Source organism: Melopsittacus undulatus, chromosome Z (assembly GCF_012275295.1).
Source record: "Melopsittacus undulatus isolate bMelUnd1 chromosome Z, bMelUnd1.mat.Z, whole genome shotgun sequence".
NCBI classification, from domain to species: Eukaryota; Metazoa; Chordata; class Aves; order Psittaciformes; family Psittaculidae; genus Melopsittacus; species Melopsittacus undulatus.
This window is the reverse complement of record NC_047557.1, coordinates 8658255-8678528: the sequence shown is the minus strand read 5'-3', so window position 1 is coordinate 8678528 and position 20274 is coordinate 8658255. Positions and strand designations below refer to the sequence as shown.

The 20274-nt window shown below is 42.7% G+C and overlaps 1 protein-coding gene across 50 annotated transcripts in view; it reads right to left on the bottom strand.

Moving 5' to 3' along the window:
- CELF4 (CUGBP Elav-like family member 4) overlaps positions 1-20274 on the bottom strand; it is a 709268-nt gene that overhangs the window by 73195 nt on the left and 615799 nt on the right. For 33 of the 50 annotated variants that reach the window (XM_034072596.1, XM_034072597.1, XM_031043757.2 and 30 more), the window contains one exon: positions 6751-6894. In XM_034072596.1, coding sequence (XP_033928487.1) covers positions 6751-6894 — 144 coding nt within the window. The remainder of the gene's footprint in view (positions 1-6750; positions 6895-20274) is intronic. The other 17 variants (XM_031043795.2, XM_031043762.2, XM_031043781.2 and 14 more) reach the window with 1 other exon arrangement.

Sequence of the window (20274 nt, the reverse complement as noted above, 5' to 3'; positions counted from 1 at the left end):
CCTATTCATACGTTTCCTATTGGGGTAGAGAAAGGAAGTCCTTCCCAGCACAGCAGCTGATGGCCAAGCTTGGCCAAGTGCAGCGGTATCACTGAGATGGGAAGAGAAGGACTCACTCACCTTGAAAGAAGCTGACAGAATAGAGCTACCTCATTCCCCTCAGGGTGGCTCTGAGCAAATTTGCAAAAGGAAGGAAAGTCCTGTGAGGGTCACCAGTGTCCCTTATAAAACCTCCAGGCATTCCTTATAAAAGTCTCCCACTCCTTCCCCAGCTCCCCCTGAAGACAAATGTCCCATCCACTCTCCTTTTACTTTGAAAGAGGCCCAGTGTATGGTCCCAGTTAATAAAGCTGTAGAAAGTGAGGCAGTGACCCCACCAGAGGCAAATCAATAACAGCAGAGCCCTGGGTATTGTTTTCTTTAAAATATACCATTTGAAATGCAGATTTTCCCTGCCTGGGCTGGGGCCACAAAGCACTAATCAGAAAGGCAGCAGCCTTATTATCTCAGACTGGTCCAAGGGGATAGAGAGGAGCTTTTCAGCTTCCTCAGCTGGAAGGATGTATCAGCTTTTGCTTCTCTTACTTCCTTGCCATGATCTATACCTCAGCATTTAGAGCTTTTTCCCATGCAATTTTAAAGATTCATTCCTTCTTTCCTCCAATTTGGACTTTACTATTGCTCAAATATTTAACTTCTCAGGAGACCAAGAGGTTTTAACAAACTGGTTCATGCCAATGGACAGCTCCTCAAGAGCTAAAAACCTGCAGTCCCCATCCTAATGTTGGAGAAATGATGGAGCAGCAACGCCATCCAAAGCATGGAAAGGGGTGGTCATGGATTGTTAACAGAGAGAGACGAGAGGATTTATCTCACACACTTTTTTGCTACCTCAGATTGAGTTGGTTAAACTTCAGGCGCCTCTGCCACCAGTGAGTAGATAGGTACCTTCAACAGGTTTATCCACTCTATCCTAGCATGGAAGATTAAGATGAAAACCAGAAAGGGGTGAAGTTTTGCAGCAGAGTTGTACCAATGCAAAAGCTTGCTGATGCACAGGTCCTTCTCCACATCTTGCATCAGGACAGATGCATTCCTGACTCTGATGAGCATCAGCTGAGGAACACCAGTGTTGCATTAACCATACTACACAAATGTGGCACTTAGTGCCATTTTTCCTCCCAGAAGTGGTCTCTATGTGGCCACAGGGAGTCTAGTAGTGTGGGGTGAGGGCATGTGAGGGCTCCACGTGTGATGGCTGTTAGATGGCAGGGCCACACAAGGAATATCATTTTCTCACAGGGAGAATAGCTATACGGAGAGATGAAGAAACCTTCTCAAAGCCCAAAACTCCTGCTAGAAAAAGGACAAGGATATTACTGCTTGTTTTCTCCAGCCCCCCAAAGAACTGCATGTGAAACTGAAGAAAGAGGAGAAAGAAGGATCATTTCTGATGATCCTTTTGAAATAGCATGATCATTACCCTTGCAGAAAGCTTACTCTGAATGAGCTGATGTCCTCATTTTTTGAGTGTTATTTTCTATCTTTGTCTATTATATAATGTTTTTCTTTGACTTTTCACATTCTTCCTTCAGTAATAATAATAAAAATAAAAAACAACATCCCACACTTCCCACCTCTAAAGATTTATACACCCACTTAGCTAATTAATCCTCACGGAGTCCTAGCTATAGGAAGAGGTAGGTAAGTGATCAATCAAGCAGTAAGAGGACTCATATTTGATAAAATCACCAAACTGATGGATTCATGTCTGATTTACATAACTGGCCATTGGGAAATATAACCAAAAATACCTCCCAAGCCTTCAAGCAAACAGAAGATATTCTGTAAAAAAATTGTAATGGTTTTTCAGATATTTCTTAATGTCTTTTGGGAAACAGAATTTTTTGCTTTGAAAATAATATTCAAAGTTAATATTTTTTAAAAAACTAAACAAATAAGGAACACACGGATTCATGTGTCTTGATGTCTTTCCGAAGCCTGATACACAATAGTTTGGATTTCTAAGTTCCTGAGAACTCTGCAAAAATACAAAAAGCTATGAAAAAAATAAAAGGTATAAAAACCCTAAACCTGAGCGTTCATTATTTCTGAATTACGAGGGAGCTGACAATCAGAAATATGGTATCAGCCCTGCTGCAAAGTCTTATGGCTTCAAAATAACTTCCTCTTCTGGAAAGGATCAGAACAAGTGATTTGCATAACAGGTAGTATACTGTCCCATTTTGGCCATTTAAATATAATAGCTATTATATGCAGAAGACATATTGAGTAAATTTTCCCTGATTTCATAGGGCTAGCTGGATTTTTTTAAGTATCTTTCCAAAATAATTTCACAGTATGAATTGAAAAAATATGGGAAGAAGTGATTCTTCCCTTCAGCTTTAGCAGGAATATCCTTTCATCTCCACAGGAGCTGGGACAGGGAGGCAGAGGGGGGCACTGAGGCTTTTATGGTCAGCATGGTGGTTGCTTCTGCCCTAGCTTCCCAAGGTGACCACTTAGGATGATGAGTGAGATCTTTCCTGTGCTGGATGTTCCCATATTTGTTGCAGTTATTGTCTACAGTTCACAAACTGCAGCCATTTGTACTTTTTCAGTGAGGGGATTTACTGATGGGAAAGGACTTGCTCCAGGCCAGAGAGCAAATGTTACCACTGCCTATGTTGCCACTGTACCCATCTGTCTGTTTTTACTCACTACCTCTATGCCTGTCCCCTGCTGCAGGATGCAATCAGTCCACAGCTGGAATATGGCCAGGAGACCATGGCTAACACTCCCACCCCATTTTTTATGCAAACTTGATTTATGACTTTGATCTTATTTTAAATAATTTAAAAATTAAATAATTTATACAGTATCTGTCACTTTCCAAGGCTCCTTCCTTTGTTCTTGCTTTGCTCTTCTGCATTTTCCCATCTTCCCAACCCTTTTTGATCTGTGCACATTTCCTTTACTGCATGGTGGGGCAGCAGTGGCATGAGGCACCAGCTAGCTTCTTGCCACTTTCTTCAGAGAAAGAAGACCTGCAAGAAGTTTTGCCACTGTTGTTTATTTGGGCCAGGACTATACTATGACCATTCATAATCTGGATTGATTTTTGCAGCCTGTGATTTTGGCCTTGGCCACCCCACTTACCAGGGTCTAAGAAGATGTGCTGCTGAGCTGGAGTGTGTGCCTCCAGGTTCATTCTCTACTGGCAGCAAATCAAGGGTAGTACCACTTAACATCAGTCTCCTTCTATCCAGGCTGTGCTCAGATCTATACCTTAAGCTGGCCGTAACTGAGACTGCAGAAACAGCTATCAATACCCAGCTGATGTACATCCACAGCAACTTGACAACAAAAAGGGTTGGTGACCTGTATATGTGTGAACCAAAATAAATAATAGCCCACTAAAAGGGGAAGTTAAATGAGTATGGGAAAATAGTGCTGAAAAGGAAAAAAAAAAACCACTAAACCAATCCAAAAACCCTGAAACAAATTAGTATAGGGGCTCTGGGAGCTTTAGGGAGACATGAAACCTGACTTGCCTTAAGCTGCATACAAAAGAGGTAAGGTGGGTCTGATGTGACTTTCTGTGTCACTGAAACAGCGCACAGAGTTGGTGCCAAGCTCTGTCTGGTGTGCTTGCAGGTGGCACATTAGGAGGGGAGGTAAAACCACACACTGAGAGCTCCCTTTGCTTCCTGACTTTCGTTTTACCTCTGGATTTGAGGCCATATGGCTGCTGAACCTAAAGACTCTTTGCTTAGCTGATGTGGTGCCGCTGCTGCTCTCAAGGTTAAAGTTACTCAAGCTGAGGTTGAGTGGCTTGGCAGCGAGCAGCAGCAGGGAATGAACTGTGACATGGCCATTTGCTGAGCTGCAAAGGAGGTAACTTAAAGAGGAGCTGGGGCCCAAAGCAGGCCTGGTGGCAACACTAACACTATCAGTCAAACACTGATGGATGGAGACCCTTGCCACCCCGCAGTGCTGCTGTTGGTTTGCAAATCCATGGCTGCCCACCAGTCTCTCAAACAGCTGCGTTATGTGGGTTCCTTCTACACCAGTTGATGCACGAAGACCTTTTCCCAGGAGCTAATCCACTGCTGGCGATGTGCATTATGCCTCTCTGGGGGAGAGTCAACAAGAAAATGCTGCCAATGGGACTTAGAAGCCCTCTCCATAGGGACGGACCATTAGAAGCTCTCATGGGATTGCTTGAGATCCTTATACGGAGACCTCAGTCAGGCTTAGACTGCAGCGGGATAGCTGGGAGGACAGGTTATGAGTACAAATCAGAGAGCTGTATGCCTCATGCTAGTCTTGGCCTTACTGCTAAGCACTGAGGCAGTTTCTAAACTTATGTCACCGTCATACTGCACGGAGAGACAGCACAAGAGAGAGCTGTGTCCCTGAGGGAGAAGGAAAATAAATAAATCTGATCACCAGCTTTATTTGGACATGGGGAAATGAAACCACGGGGTCAAACAATTCACCCAAGGTCACACAAGTTGCTGGTGGCAGTGGCATCAGCTGTCATCACAGCCATGCTCTTGATGTTTCACCTTCCCTCCTCTTGACTTGCCTTAGCCCTTCAACTTCAGTTCGGGCTGAATAAAACTGCCCCCCCTTCTCCATCCCCTATCGATCCCTCCATCTCCTGCTGGCATTTGCAAGGTGCCAATCACCCTGATATCTAAGAGCCAGCAGTCCGGGGTGGATTAATCAGGACTAAGGGAACGTCACAGAGCCCCAGCACTCCCTTCCTTCTCTTTTGTGTGAGACTGTGAGATGAAGCAGATAGGGAAGCTGATTGAGAGACTGCATCCGAGCACGCTCTGGGTGTACAGGCACCACACGGAAATGTGATCCCGTCATTTAGACAGCTCTGAAGTCCCCAGGGTAACTGATGTCACCAGCTTGTCATATCCAATGGGTCAAGATCTAAAACTTATTCTTTCTTCCTTATTAGCATATTTACCAGGAAAAAAAAAAAAAAAGGAGGAGGATAGGTCCAATTCTGCTTTCACAGAAAAATATTCATTAGTTTCCAGTGGAGTGGAAGCTGCTTTCACTCTTCCTTCAGCAATAAATCCTCACTCAAGCACCTACCTTCATAATGCCCTGTGCTACCTGGTAAGAAATAGATGGAGAGTGTAAAGGTGCAGGCTGCATCCTCTTTTATATCAACATTACACTAGGTTGGCAACTAGAAGAATTACTCTTGATTAAAAATAACACCAAAAGGTTTTGGACCAGAGCAGCAGGACAGTGGTGCTTTTACCACTCCCCTGATCAGTGCCTATAGTGTCACACTGGAGCCACATCTCCTTCCTGACAAACTCTGTAGGTATTTGTCCTGAGCTGCCTGTGGGTTGCATCCTGCTAGTTCCTTTGTTACCTGGGGGCACAGATGCTGCATTCCTCTGCCAGGCTTCTGGCCACTGACCTGGGCTCAGCTGTGATTTACCCTCTCTTATCCTCTTCCTGCAGCTTTCTCTGGCTGGAAAGACAGTTAAAAACAGCCAGGCTGGAGAGGGACAGCTCTTCTATCATGTGAGGAGGGGAGCAGGGGACAAAGGAAGAGGTAAAGTCCTTGTGAACAAAAATAAAGAAGGCAAAAAGAAAGGAAAAATAGAATTTGTCTAGTAGAGAGAGAATAAAGTGCAGAATAGCACCAGGAGGTGCAGGTGGGAGAAGAACGGGAACTTCTGTGGAGCTCTATGGCACGTCCTCAGGACTCTACACAGCACATTCAAGGGCTGGGCTGTACAAAGTGTTCAGTGAGGCAAAAGACGCTCAGCCAAGGCCCTCAAGTTAAAAACAGATCATGTGGATGTGATGGGAAATATATGCTGCCAACACAACAGAAAGAAATATGTAGGCAGGAAAGCAGAGCCTTGCAGTCAGTGTGCTAGAAGGGAGAACAGGTACACTGAAGTGTGATTCCTGGGCTGGCCCTAAGGCAAGGCATGTGGTCTCTGTCGTTCAGGAAGGTGTCACTCTGGAAAATGGGATTAATGGCATTTCCCTCCTGCACACAAATCTAGCAGAGTACACGAGGGACACATGACTCACTGTCACTGCCTGCAAATCTGCTCCAGAGAAGGCAGCCATAGTCACCTGGCAGAGATGTGTCTGCCTGCTTGCTGAGATCACCGCTACTTTCCTCTTCCGACAGTTCTGACATAGGGCAAAGAACTAAGATAAGCTGAATCCAGACCTATTTCATCCAAATCTTCAATGGCTAGTTGGGTTTAGATTTGACAGCAATGGCTTATACCCAATAGGAAGCAACTTACATAGGTTTTCACATGATCATGGGGTGGTTACTGCTAGAATTACCTATTGCACCTCAGAGACTTGTATTTAAGATCCCTTTCTCTAGCCTTGATGGTATAGCTTAGTTTTCTCCCATCATGTAACCAATTTAAAGGAGAAATCTCTGTCTTCTCTGCTCAGTTGTTCCTCTGCTCCTGTGCTTTTGTGCAGTTCTAGGTGCTATTCATAGAATCATAGAATCTTAGAACCACAGAATCATAAAATCATAACATTGTTTGGTTGGAAAGGACCTTAAGATCATTCATGGACAGACACACCTTCCACTAGACCAGGTTTCTCCAAGTCCAGCCCAGCCTGACCTTGGGCAATGCCAGGAGAGGGGTATTCACAACTTCCTCAGGCAAACTGTGTCAGGGCCCCACCACTCCCGTGAACATGCACAGAGCCAGTGTCTATACTTACTGCCTGTGCATAGGCGCCATATGCTCCAAACTGGATGGCCATGGGATTGAACATGCCCATTTGTCCTGCCATTTGCTGCATGCGTCTCATTGTACGCTCCTTGTCTGTATCTGCAAACTTCACCACCAGGCTTGAAGAGGCTCCCTGCAGGACATGAAAAAAAAAAAAGAGACACACAAGGGAGTTAGCTTGGTACACATATGCTTATGTCTAACACACATTTAGTAGCATGGGATCCAGCTGAGGCTTAGCTTTTCCATGTAACCTCTCAGGCCTTTTGAATTTGACCTCTGCCATAGGCTGAGGTCATCAGGAAGGAAATAAAAGACACTGGAGTGTAAATAACCGAGGCCAGAAATTCCTAGTTTCCTCCAAAGTTTGAGTTTCCAGGTTGTCAATAATACTCTCTCTGCAAAAGTTGTTTCCTTATTCATTCAATCTATAGACAACCTTTCGGACCAGCAGGCTATCTTTACTAGAGAATCTGGACTCACTGCAGCAAAATGTAGAAGCTTTTGCTGAATAAATGTTAGGATTTGAAAACTGATGTATTTTGTTGGAATATGTTAGCTCAATACATGCCAGATCCCTTGAGCTGGATCACCCCTTCACATTGCTGTGTCTTGAAACCCTGATGTCCAATGAGAAATCTGTGCCCCTCGGAGACAAGATTCAGTACACTGAACAGAGTGTACATCTCATCATGAAGCAGCATTTCTTCAGCACTGTTAAACTAGAGGAGGAAAAATAGTACCTGATGGACCTGAGTTTCTTTCCATAAACAGTAAGAAATAGAGGCTACCACAAAAGAGGCCACATTTAATGCTAAATGTTTCCAGGGGAGCTTTACAATGTTTGGGTTATGTCTGCAGTCAACACAGGTGGAGAGCTACAGATGATCATCAGACTTCAGAAGTCTGTGAAAAATATAGACCTTTTGGGAATGAAAGAAATCTCTGGTTTCCCGCAGATGAGATGAAAGGTCAGTAAGTGCAACGCTAGAATTTCTCAGAGGAGGCTGAGATGGGAAGAAACAGATCTGCTTAGGAAGAAAGGCACCAGCTTCATGGGTTGGCTGATTCCCCATAGTTCAGTCTCCCCTGGGGAAGTGGGGTGCAAGGGCGGGGGAATGCGGCAGCAGCCCCGACAGCAGGCAGACAGTTGCCTTTGGAGCTGGGCTGCCACTGACCCTGGGGAGACAGGCAGGTGAGCTGTCAGGAGACTGACAAAGAGCAGCCGAAATTACTGCGCTCCCATGGTGCGCATCCCTTTTGACACAGTGATGGAAATACAGTCAGTGGGGAAATTGCGAGCTCAGCCTTCGGCTGTAGTGGTAGAGGAAGACTAGGTCCATGCTAGAGGAGCTGGTCTTTTGTGGGGCCCTTGTTTTTCTGATGGAGGTGAGATTGCACAGGAGGAGTGTTATTAACTGGCTCACATACACCTCGATGTATCTGTAACCAGAAAAACATCTCGGTGAAAGCAGAGTTGCTCTCCTACAAATTGGGAATTGAGCAGCAAACCACAACTATGGTTGTACATATATATAAGTCCAAGCTATGCATATGCAATAGCCTCTCCAGATCCTCAGTTATGAATAAAGACTTAAGGAATTAACTTGCTTAAAAAACCCACCCCAAAACAATCTAAGGCTACACAATGAGCAATGTTCCACTGGATTAGCAGGCTGTTCTGGTAGGAAGTGATTTTCATTGGCAAAGAATCTTTTTGACCTGTTTGTCCCTCTGTAATAAATCTATAACCCACTCAAACAATCTGGTGAAGAGCAAGCGGCTGAAAGAAGTGCTTCAGGAAAACAAAGGGATGGAGAGATGAATGCTCTATTCAGTGGTGGAAAACAGTCTACAGAAGGTATTATAGGAGAAAAACAGAAAGAGGGTGAGGGGAAGAGAAAAAAACCCCGAACACTGAGCTAAAATTTTCCTGCATTTCAGCTAAAGGCTGGGCAACTTTTAATTTTTTTTTAAATCACATGATGTAGTTATTGATCCTTTCCCAAATCACACTCTTAATTGCAGCTCATCGACAAATGAATATTTTAATGCATACATTTCCTGCTAATTATCACCTGGACCAGTCTTTAATTAGATTTCAGCACTCATTTAATTAACCCTGATCCAAGAGACTGTTTGGTAACCTGAATCTAATGATTTAAACCTATTTGCAGCTGTATTGGAGGGAGGCAATGGTCCCCAGCAGATTCAGCTGTTCAGAGCTGCTGTTGTTGCAGAGCAGAGGCTGCATTATGGTGGGCACAATGCGGCATGGAGGATTTTGAAACTGAATAGACTGAGTGGGTATTCATCTCTGCAAATGGGTTTTGAAGAAGTGACCTGCTCTAGTTAGCAGGACTGAAAAGTGTATACAAGTTAGTGTTTTCTTCCCTTCCCTTTTCTTTCTGTCTCTATTAGCCCTGGAAGTCTTAGTGACAGAGAACTGCCTCAGGAAACTGCTGTTTTCTCACACTGTTGAAAATTAAGATATTACTGTAGATGGCATCATGAAAACATGGGTAACTGCCACATGAAGTTCTTGCCCCTGGAGTGTTCTTCCCTCCTGATGTGAGTCACAGTGACTGCACAGCATCCATTTGACCTGATGGGATTGAGGATGGCTTCTCATGAGATGTTTCTGCTGGGTTGCCTGTCGCAGCAGGACTTCAGACCTCTTTGAACATCACTGTCATAAACACAGGGCAGAAAGGCCATTAGCAAATAGAAGAAAGTTAGAGGCCACACTACAAAGAAAGAGGAGAAAAATGATGTGTTTTCAAGAGTTCTCTGCAATGACATGTGCATGTAAGCAGTTAGAGATACGTATCCAGTAGAGAAGCTGCATTGCACTTGAATATGAAGATTGACCTTGCGATTGACACTTTCTGTATGTAGTTCTTCATGTGTATCCTTCTCATGTGGCCTGAAGTAAATCAGGCAGTAAACTCTATCAGATCACCCAGTGTAGGATTTTTAGCAGAGGAGCCAAACAGTGCTGTTTACCTGCAGCAGGACAAAACTACTTTCTACTCCAGTGACTGCTACTAATCCACTGGATAACATTAGAAATAGCCCAGAGTGGGCCAGATTTTCTAGGGAGTGAAAACTGCAGAGCCGTTCATCTGGACTATTTATTGTTTCTGTAAGCAGTTAAACCATGGTGTAAATCAGCTGTTGTCTGCTGACAAAGGCAACAGGTCTTGTCTGCTCAGTCATTTATTAGTAATACATAATCTCCCTTTTGCTCTCTCCAGTTGTTAGACTGGACCCTATATTTTGCCAGCCCCCAAGAGAGTCACAGTGGGTAAGTCAATAATGTTTTAAATGTACTTTGAGATTTCTGTGTTAATTCTGCATTTTATTGAGGGAAGGACCTATTTATTTCTTTACCCTGCAGATCTACAGTTAAAAAAGAGTATCATGAAAGTGAGCATTCCTGCAGGTGCCTCTGCAATAGGTTATTTGGAATTGGCATTTATCTCCTTTCCCATCAAATCAACCTCCTTTTTCAAGTGCTTTGATATCTACTGATGAAAAAAATAATAAAAGGGCTAAGTATTATTATGCTTTCCCTATTCTCTCTTGGGCCAGAAGTCTACTTAACACAACTATCTCGCTTCCCGTCCCACTCCCATGTGCGGTAATGAATTGCTCCCCTTAGTCAGCAGAGTCACGTGCTCTCTAGGCTGGCAGGGTGAGGGAAAAGATGGAGGAAAAATCACTCTGCACCACATTCACTTTGTAATCCCTAATCAGAGTCCTCTGTGGGAAAAACTAATTTCCCAGCCTGTCTTGATGTGTGAAATAAAGTCATTCTTGAAAACGGGAGCTTGACAGGTCGCTTGTGAAATTTCATATTCAACTAAAAATAAAATATCCATCCATTGATATTTAATTTAAAGGCGAAGGAAAACAAATATTTTGCCTGGTTGTTGGGACTGTTTCCCATTAGTTATGACCTTCCAAATGGAGTGTATACACAAATTAAGCAAAGGCTTTTCAGGAGACCAAATAATACTGCATGGCCTCAGGGAAAGTTGTTTCTCTCTAGAACAATATTCGTAGGAAAAGTTTTGTGAAGATATTTTCTTGCAAAATATATGTCTGAATTTACTTTTCCTGTCATCCCTTTAAGTTTCCTCTGACTGAGTAGGCTACTGATCTCTACAGATTGTTACACATTCTTTCTTGCAAAATGGCTGAGTCTGGGCCTAATTTGACAAAGACATTAAACCATATTTCACTTTAAGCTTAATGAAAGTCCCACTGGAAGTAAGCATACAGTTGAGTACTGTATACTTATGTTTACCTATGGAGGTAAGCATACAGTTAAGAACTTTACTGAAAGGGTGTCTCTGTCATACAAGTGGACTTTTATGCCTTGTTTATGTCAAATGGAGCCAGTTACAGGTTTTGGGTCAAAAATATTTTTTAAAGAAGCTTATAATGTTAAATGAATGAATGAAACTATTGAGTATAAGAGATCTGAAGGTGCAGATCCTCTTAAATACCTTCCAAAATGTCAGCTGTACACACCAGCTAAAACGCTTAAGTGGATGTGTGCTGCTGGACGCTTCTCGCTGGGGCAATCAGACTACCTTCCTAGGTGTCACCACCTGAATGGGATTGCTTGAGGTGGAAATTTTGCCTTAGGACTCCTTTTGCAACTGCAAAGTGGAGCTGAGAAGATGCTGACCTTCGGCAAGCCATTCAGGGTAGCATTTCCACAAAGGGATCCTTGATATTAGGGCCTTAAAGCCAGAGGAGAATTTCTTTGCTTTGGGCTCTGTCAGACCAGGCTATTTGGTGGGATGCCTCCTAAGTCTGAAAACAAAACCAGGTATTTTTTCTGAAATGACAGTGTAGCTCTACTGAAAATAGTGCTGTTGAATTAACCAGTGGGGGGTTGACCCCAATCTGGGATTTCAGACAAGTGCAAAACAAACTACTGTCCAATTAAAACTGTAGAGCAGAGGGAATTTTATCTAGGTAGAAATGTAATTACCCATGCTGGAAGATGGCCAGAAGAACAGTACTAACATCCCTCTCCTCTTGTGAAATATGCTATGTTTTTCTGTACTCATGACTTCAATTTCATGTCTCGTCTGAAAGATGAGTATGATGGCAGTCACTAGGAGCTATTACCCCTGTACAGTCCTGAGAGCTGGTTTAGACACACTTGAGATGAGAGTGACAGAGACAGAACAGGGAAAGGAAGTATTCATCCAGGGCTGGAGTGACGGACCCTTTGATAATACTGCTCCCTTAGTAGAGGGTATTCTTTATGCAGTGTGTAAGCAGAGAGAGTTGCTGCTGGTACTTCCCTTCAGAAGTCTCTGCAGCTGTAATTTATTTGGAGTGGAAGCTTGATGCAGGTTTTACTTGCCCATACACTACTTAGCAGGTGTCTCTCCTCTCCGAGCTAAAGTTATTGCTTTCCACAGGGCAACAGAATCATTGATTCCGGATGGCATCATACCTAGTTCTAATTAGAAAGAACTCAATATGTAACCTGGGTATTAGTATGCCCCTCAAATCAAAGCTAGACATTCAAACAACCTAAACTTCAAAGCAGAGTTCCTCAAGCAGCTCTGCATTTTCCAGCTCAGTCTATGGATGATAAAAGTCCTCACAGAATCATTCACCCTCCTTAATGTATTATGAAATTAAAAATGTTGTTATACCAATAGACTGGAAATTCTTACCTGCTATTTAGGAATATGAAAACAATAAATAATTCTTTTGTGTCTTTTGGAGAAAAACTTACAATCCATAATTAAAAAATAATGTTACAGTTTCGCTTATGCAATAGGAGTAACATGGTTGGAAGATAAGGTGTGTTTAGTTCCATATTTACTAGAAATATATTTCCCTTCAAAATATTCTTACAGCAGTGAATGATGGCTGAAATAATTTTATTTTTATAAATTACTATTACTATTAAGAAAATGTTTGATGCCTGCAGAATGAAGCGTCATGAAAGCTCGTATCTACCTGATCTCTCTTTCTAGTTAAATTGGCAAGGGTGAAAATAGGAGAATTGGAATAATTTCAGAACCATAAAGTGGATTGTATATTGTCACAGCAAGGAAACATCACAATCAGGTATGGAGCCCCTGATACTTCAGGGTGCTGCTCACATGAGCTTCACTCTTCCTTAGCAGTTCAGAATGAGATGAAAAAACTAAGATGACTTGGAAAGAAACAGATGTTGAGAAAGGGCTGGCAAGCTGGGCAGATACATTTCAACGGTGCATGTGACATAAAGGAACATTTTAGCAGCACTGTGTTCCAAACATGCTGCATATGACTTGTCATCCCAGACCTCTGTCATGTTCTATGACGTGGTGTAAAGTTTTTTGCCTGAATAGCATAGTGAGGAGTGTTTGAATTTTTGCAGCATATTTAAACTCAAGTTCTCCTAGCGCTGCATAGCAAATTAAAGGGTCATTAATGGATAAACGATTCTGCCTGCAGCATGGTATCACTCATGCTTTAGTGTGGTGAAGCAGGTGGTCAGCTGATGCTCTAAGATAGTGTAAACTCAGCAAAGCTCTGCTGGCTTTGGTGGAGCAAGCTAGTTTATGTTGAAGGATCTGCCCTTACTGTATTCCACTCCACCAAGACTGAAATGTGTCTCCTTGCTGCCAGGTAAGACTCCTGTGAGCACCACACAGACCTTGGGGATGGGAAGTCAAGCATATTCACCTACCTGATTTCATTTGCCAGGGGTTATCTGAGGCGAAGATATTAGTGTCTGGTAGATTGCTTTGAATCTGTGGACTATGGACTTCAACTGAGGGTGTTCTCTGAAAGCTGATCTTAACATTAGTAGTTTCAAAACTTGTTTTAACTTTTGCAAAACTCATTTTGGTAATCACTAATGTTGTCTGTGTTCTAGATAGGGATAGCAATCTACCCATTACTGAGGTCTTTCTGTTTTCCTTACAATATGCGTTATTAATACAGACCACACACCTGACGAAGGCTGGGAAGGAATGGATTAAAAGGAAACAAGCCAAAGTATCCAGACTGATTTAATGTCGGTACAGAGCCCACTTAAATCAAAGGGAAGATCTCTGGAGCCAAATACGGATGAAGGGAAGAGGGGACAAGAAATAAGCCCCTCCAAAGCAAGCAGGGAAGTAAAGACCTAGTGCTGACATCCTCATTCCTCTCTGTGGTAGGAAAAGGAGGTCCCTGTTAGAGTGAGTGAGTAGTGATGCCCAATGAAGGGTGATGCCCTCCAGTAGGGCTGGAACACTCCTGCTAGGCTGGGGTTGGTTTATGCCTCCCAGGCTTATCAATGTCTCTGGTATCACAGAAAGCTCAGTTCTTGTGAATTATTCTAGCCACTACAAGTCCTAATCTTATCCAAATGAGATGAGTATTGAGTGCAGTGAGCCTTGCAGGGGCTGCTGCTGGCTGCTGCTGGCACCAGTACTTGAGCAATGCTTGGCAATAACACTGTCCTGCTCCCACTTTCTGTTGTCCACCTCCGTAACTGTTGATTTAGTTCCCAACTTCCCTTGGACTCGTAAAGAGACATTACAGTGCCAATTAAATCCTTTTGTCTAGACTGAGGCCATGTGCCTTGTAAGTAGTTATCCTTCTTATCCCATTTGGAGTCAATGAATGATGCAGTTCAGGGGGAGCAAGGAAGCCCTCGGAAGACAGAGAGTGAAGTCTGTCACATCCCAGTGGTCTCTTTGCTGTCCTGCTGGATGCCTGTGTGGCTATGATGCTGTGGCTTGAGAATTAAAGAGCATCTTTGGCGCCAGTATGATTCATACCCCCTGTCAGGCAGCCAGGCTGCCTGTTTTTCTGTTCTGGGACCCTGAGACATGTGATTTATTAGTTCATTTATGCAACAAGGGAAGAGGCAGGGAACATGGTCTTATGATTTTTTTTTAATGGAAAGAATTAGGGGAAATTGGGTAACCCCAGGAAACTGCTGGCTCAAATGTGCTAGAACCTGCCTTCTTGGTGGTAGCACTTAGGTAGGACAGCCTATGAAGCTTAGTCCCCTTCCATCCAGAACCCACTGACCAAAGGAAAACAAGGCTGAGCTATCAAGAGCCATTGGATTTTGGTGGAAGAAATTATTTCAAATTAACATCTAGATATTCACATCCATTGCTTCTTCCATACCAAATGATGACTTTCTAAATAGTGTTTAGGTAGCATATTCAGAAAAATCATTCATTGCTGGAAGGAGGCCTGGTTCTGCTGCTGCTGAGCTAAGAATGGGTTCCTGATAGAAGGAATGTGTGTGCTGTGCCTTAGTTTAAGACGCCAGTCTCTTTGTTACACAAAGGCATTGCATGGAGTGCGTGTTCTTTAGGAAGCGGAAGATCAACACTGAAGACAAAAAAAAATGGGCCTGAATTGGCATCCCTATTCTCTTCCATTAGTTTCTCCAACATCAACAATGTAAAACAAGGCTGCAGCCTTCTGCATTAACTTGAGCAGATGGACATGCATTGATGATATTCCACTGAGCCCTAGACTTAATGACTTTGGGCAAGTAACTTTAGGGCAAATTCAGCTGTAAGGCACGAAGGGCAATTAGATACTGGGTTCTAATCAACTTTCATCTGGAATTACCTTTGAAAACCCTCCCTTTATGTTTCTGTGATCATGTAAAACTGAATTCTTATGACTTTCCCATTTCCTATTTATCCTGGCAGCCTGAGGGGGTCAGCGACTCTATCTCTCTACTGACTGTCACAAGGAGGCTTTTATTAACTGAAAACTTGCACTCATGCTGGAACCTCAATGAGAGTAAATTTTGTTGGTTAATCTGTACACTGATTCATGGTTTGTTTAATGGTTGTCTATTTGTATTACTGGTTTGTCTAAGGTTCTGTTGATGCTACCTGGATATTTTGAAGACACCCATGGGAAGAGAGGTGATGGACTGATGGCTTCATGTTTGAACTCCTACATTTTCTAGATTTCAGTAAATACTAAGATTTAGATGCTCAAGTGTTCACTGGTTATTATTTGCCTAGTGGGATTAGGAATAAGAATTTCTGTAACTTTAGTTATCAACTGCATAAATATACTGATTAATTGTGTGTAAGACCAGTTTGTTCCCAGACATTGTGTTGTTGCTTCTTTTGCTTATCTCTTATATCTTTTGCTTATCTCTTGTATCTTGTCCCTTAGAGACACACGAAGATGACCTAATTGCCACCATTTGGGGCATCTGTTTTAAACCATCAATTAGTTTAGACAGACATGTGTCTCTCTGAGCTCCTAGTCTCTCTCCATTCAACAGTATAGACTCCATTCAGTAGTATAGACTATGGACAATCCAGAAGTTTTATACTTTGACCAACAGTTTGATCTAATTCAAGGAGGTCAGTCCTGGCCTTTAGCTGGTAAGCTGATGAATCTAGGAACTTTCCTGTAAGAGGTTTGCACGGTGCTTAGCACACAGTACTTCCATGTAAGATCAACAATAACCACTGAACCCTACTCTTTCCAACAGTAGTAGGGTGAGAGGAAATCCCTTTCTAAGAGGGTGAAGAGCATGTTTGTGTTGAGGTGAGACCTGAGAACATGAAGCTGTGGCTCCACACATCCAGCTCACAGATTTGGTTGACTTCCTCAAGATGTGTCTTGCTGCAAGTGGAATATGCTGCAAATTTTGAACTGGAGTCGAACTCCCCCAACTTTGTGGAAATAACAAACCTTTCTTATGAGCACTAAAGGCTGCCATGAGCCTGAAGGGAGAATAGGAGTGTGCAGCTGGATGTGCATGCATATTTGTGAAGAACGGAGGAGAGACAAGGAAAGTTTCTCCTATGAAAGAAATGATCTAATTTAAAGCAAGTCCCTCATGGGAAGAGCTGTGACAGAGGCTGCTCTGTTCCTGTTAATTTTCACAGTGCAGCTGTCAGCGGGTCTGTAAATAGTACTCCGCGAAGCCAACACTTCCTATCCACACATCAACCATTCAATTAACAGAAGAACAGAAGAAGGAAATAAAGTGCACCACAGCCTTCTATCACGGCTTTGATGTTTCCCAGCAATTTATGAAAGTGTACACAAATCTAATTACAAGCCCCACTGCTTCCCATTTACATGGAGCTCCTCAAGTTCAGAGCTGTTTATATCAAAATAATTGTTAAAAATACCTCAGCTGATCCACGGCATTGTGGCCCCCCACTCACCGGAGCTGCCACGCTACTCCTCTCAGGGAGTTTCTGCCGACTCAGCGCTTTGGTGCCAGCCTGCGTGCATCATAACAGCCGCTTCCCGCTGCTCCACAAGCGAGGCGCCCAGGATACAACTTCATCATGCCCACAAAGGCCTATTTTCCTTCTTTCCTCCACCTGCTCAGAGCTCCTTCTGCAGGCTCTCACTGGTTTCTTTCCCATCCCTAATTCACCTAGATGCTCCTCTGCTGTGTTGACAGGGGGTGAGAACAGCTGCTCAACCAAGTTCTGTGATGAGACTGTGTCTGAAGACAGCTTTGTGGTGCTGTGTGCTTTGTAAAGTTGCAACTGCACCATAGAAATGCACAGCAATAATAACAGCAGTCACAAATGAGAGCTGGTGCTGCTCCCTTTGCCAGGGTGACTGAACATTCAAGCCAGGAACATGAGAACTGGTGCCCCGTTTGCCATTGGTTTGAAAGAGGGCCACTGCACATGATGTTCTGACAATGACACTTGTTTCCTGGGGTAATTTTTGATCATTACACATTTAAGTCACTTCCACCTGATAAACAGGTGAAAAAATTACTCCAGCTTAATTAATGGCAAAACTTTCTGATGGTAAGAGAGGGTAGATAGTGCATTGTATAGGGCAAGAAAGTAATCCTTTCATCTGACTATAATCAAATTTCTCTGGGTATTTTAGTGCTGGTCAGACTTCCAAAGAACATGGTGGGTGGAGGCTGAAAGTCAACCTTGTTCAAAGTGTTGTGTCATTCATACTCTCTTAATTAATAAAAAAAATACTAGATACAACAATTAGAGATCTAATCAGTCTGTAGGCTAAGAACACTGAGCTGTAATTGCATAATTTGATAGAGGTGGTCCCTGAACAGAGGCTTGAAGTTGGTTCTGTCATTTGTGTTGATAAGAGTTGCACAGAGAAATGTTGAAAAAACCCCCAAGTTAACAAAGTTTTGGGTTGCAGACTTTTCCTTTTTTTTTTTAAGTTCAGCTAAGTGGAATCTTTCTCTGAAAAGCAGACATCTGTTCAGTGCTTGAATCCAAGTCCTGCATTTCCCTTTCTTTTCACAAAACTAAGCATTCCATTCAAAAAGTAATTTTCATGGAAGTTATTCAGCCAGGCATAGATAGACTTGGGATGCTATTGCCTGGGCCCAGAATAAATGTTGTGATTTGACGAAGATGCTGAAGACTTCTATATAAAAAACAGAAGAGGACTTGGCCTGTGTGGTGTTGGAAGCCACTTTGCAGGGTTCTGGAGGTCTTAATGGCCCTAAATGTCATGAATTGCAGAAAGATATAGAATGAACGTAGTGCTGACAATTAGTGTGTTAGACAAATCAACAGTACATCTAGCAGATCAGGATTCAGAAGACTCAGATGTGGGTTGCCTGTTTTCTGAATCCCAAATCCTTTTGCTTGGGCAGCAAGCACCCAAAGTAGGATTCAGCTCCCTTCACACTGGACGTGAAGTTAGGTGCACAATCAGTTCAGCTCTTTCCATACTCAGCTGGGAGACAGATGCCTCCATGGCTCAGTCAAGGTAATCTCAAACTACATGTTTGAGCTACGTGTGAAGAATCACCATCAGACAAGAGGCCAAGTCAACAGCTTTAATATCTGACTTGTAGGTGGCTAATATCTGCTGGTATAGAGTCACCTGAGGTCTAGAGCTTCAGCCCTAGCTGTGGCAGTGACAAATGCAGCAGAATAATTTCAGGGTGGCAAAGGCAGTTGTAGGCTCTGAGACAGCTGCAGGAAACAAGTATTTTTAGCTTTTAAGAAGTATGGGTCCTTTTTCATTCTAAGTTGCACTTTGGATGAAGAACATTATTTTGGAACTGCCAGACCACAGGAATCTGACACCTCAAGTTAGCTAAAAAGCACACTTCTATTTGGGTTTTGGTATGACAGGTTTCAAAATGTATTTCTGTAAAATAAAATTCCTCCAGAGGTATCTATTTCTCTCTATTTATTATAGTAGAAACTTAGATGACAAACACTTAGATGACAACCTCAGACATAGTTCCTTAGCTTCTGGATGTTTCAAATTAGGTGAGATGAGTCCCACCTCAGCTATTCAGTGTAATGCTGTTATGGAGATCTTCAATAGAATTAATGAATGGGACAGGCATGCCCAGAAGGTGAGTTAGCTTATCCTAGCACAGGTGGATAACGGGAAGAATGCACAAATATATAGAAATGTCTCTCTCTCTTTCCTTTTATAGGAATGCTAGATGATGTCTAAGATAGGTTACAAACTTTTAGACTGTTAAAGGTAAATCAGTTGAATCACACTCTTCACTTCTCACCCCTATGCAGAAAAAGTAGATAAACAGTAGAGTTGTACCCCTTCCAGGAGTCAATTCATAACAAAAGAAATTCTGAAGTGCCACAGTGGGAGAGATAGTGAGAAATATGCAACAGTAGCATAGTTTTTAACCCTGTGTACATTCTGGGTGCAGGATAAAGGCTACTGTGATTTAGGAGTGCATGATGACATGTAGAGCAGAGTTTATTCTGTGTGGGTAGATGGACAAGGCCGTATCTTGGACACTTTAGATGTGTTTTACAGAACAACTCTTCAACATCTGGCTGATGCTTATCTATGAAGACACGGAGAAAAAGAGAAAACCAAGATGAAGATGATGTCTAGATAGAAACATGACTGACAGGTAGGATGATAATGTTGTCCACATTGTTTGAGAATGGAGGCAGAGGATAGAGGAGAGAAACTTGATCTGACAGCTAGACATCCATTAGGAGATGCTGGAAAGACAGGCTAAGATTTTAGTTTGGTCAGGAGTCAGTCTTGCAGTAGAGAATTTGGATCTGCAAGCTGTCACTATAGAATAGTAGCTGAATTTGTGTTGGTGGACAAGGCTGCTAGGGGTATGGCTTGGACAAAGAAGGGAAAAGAATCATGTGAAGAGGCCTGTATAAACAGGTCCCCATATTGATGGGGGCTAAAAGTTGTTATAAATAGATGCAAAAGTACCTTATGATCTCTCATAAAGGAGGACATGGAGGTCATGTAAAACACTATTATAAACCTGATGAGTTGATAGGCAATATGATTTTAAAAAAACCCAAAAGTTCTTTTGGCAGGTAGATACTGAAGGAACTTTGGGCCTGCTCAAAAGCAACGGGTTTGGGGAAAGTTATGTTTAAAATTAACTGATTGTGTGAAAACTGTAAAGCTGTAGATCTGTTTGGTCAGGCTTTAGGAGAAACAAGTGCCTTACACAGAGAAGTGGTCTTGTGATGGATGGTGGTCAGGCACTTGTCCAAGGAAAGGTTAATTAAAAAAAGAAAAACAA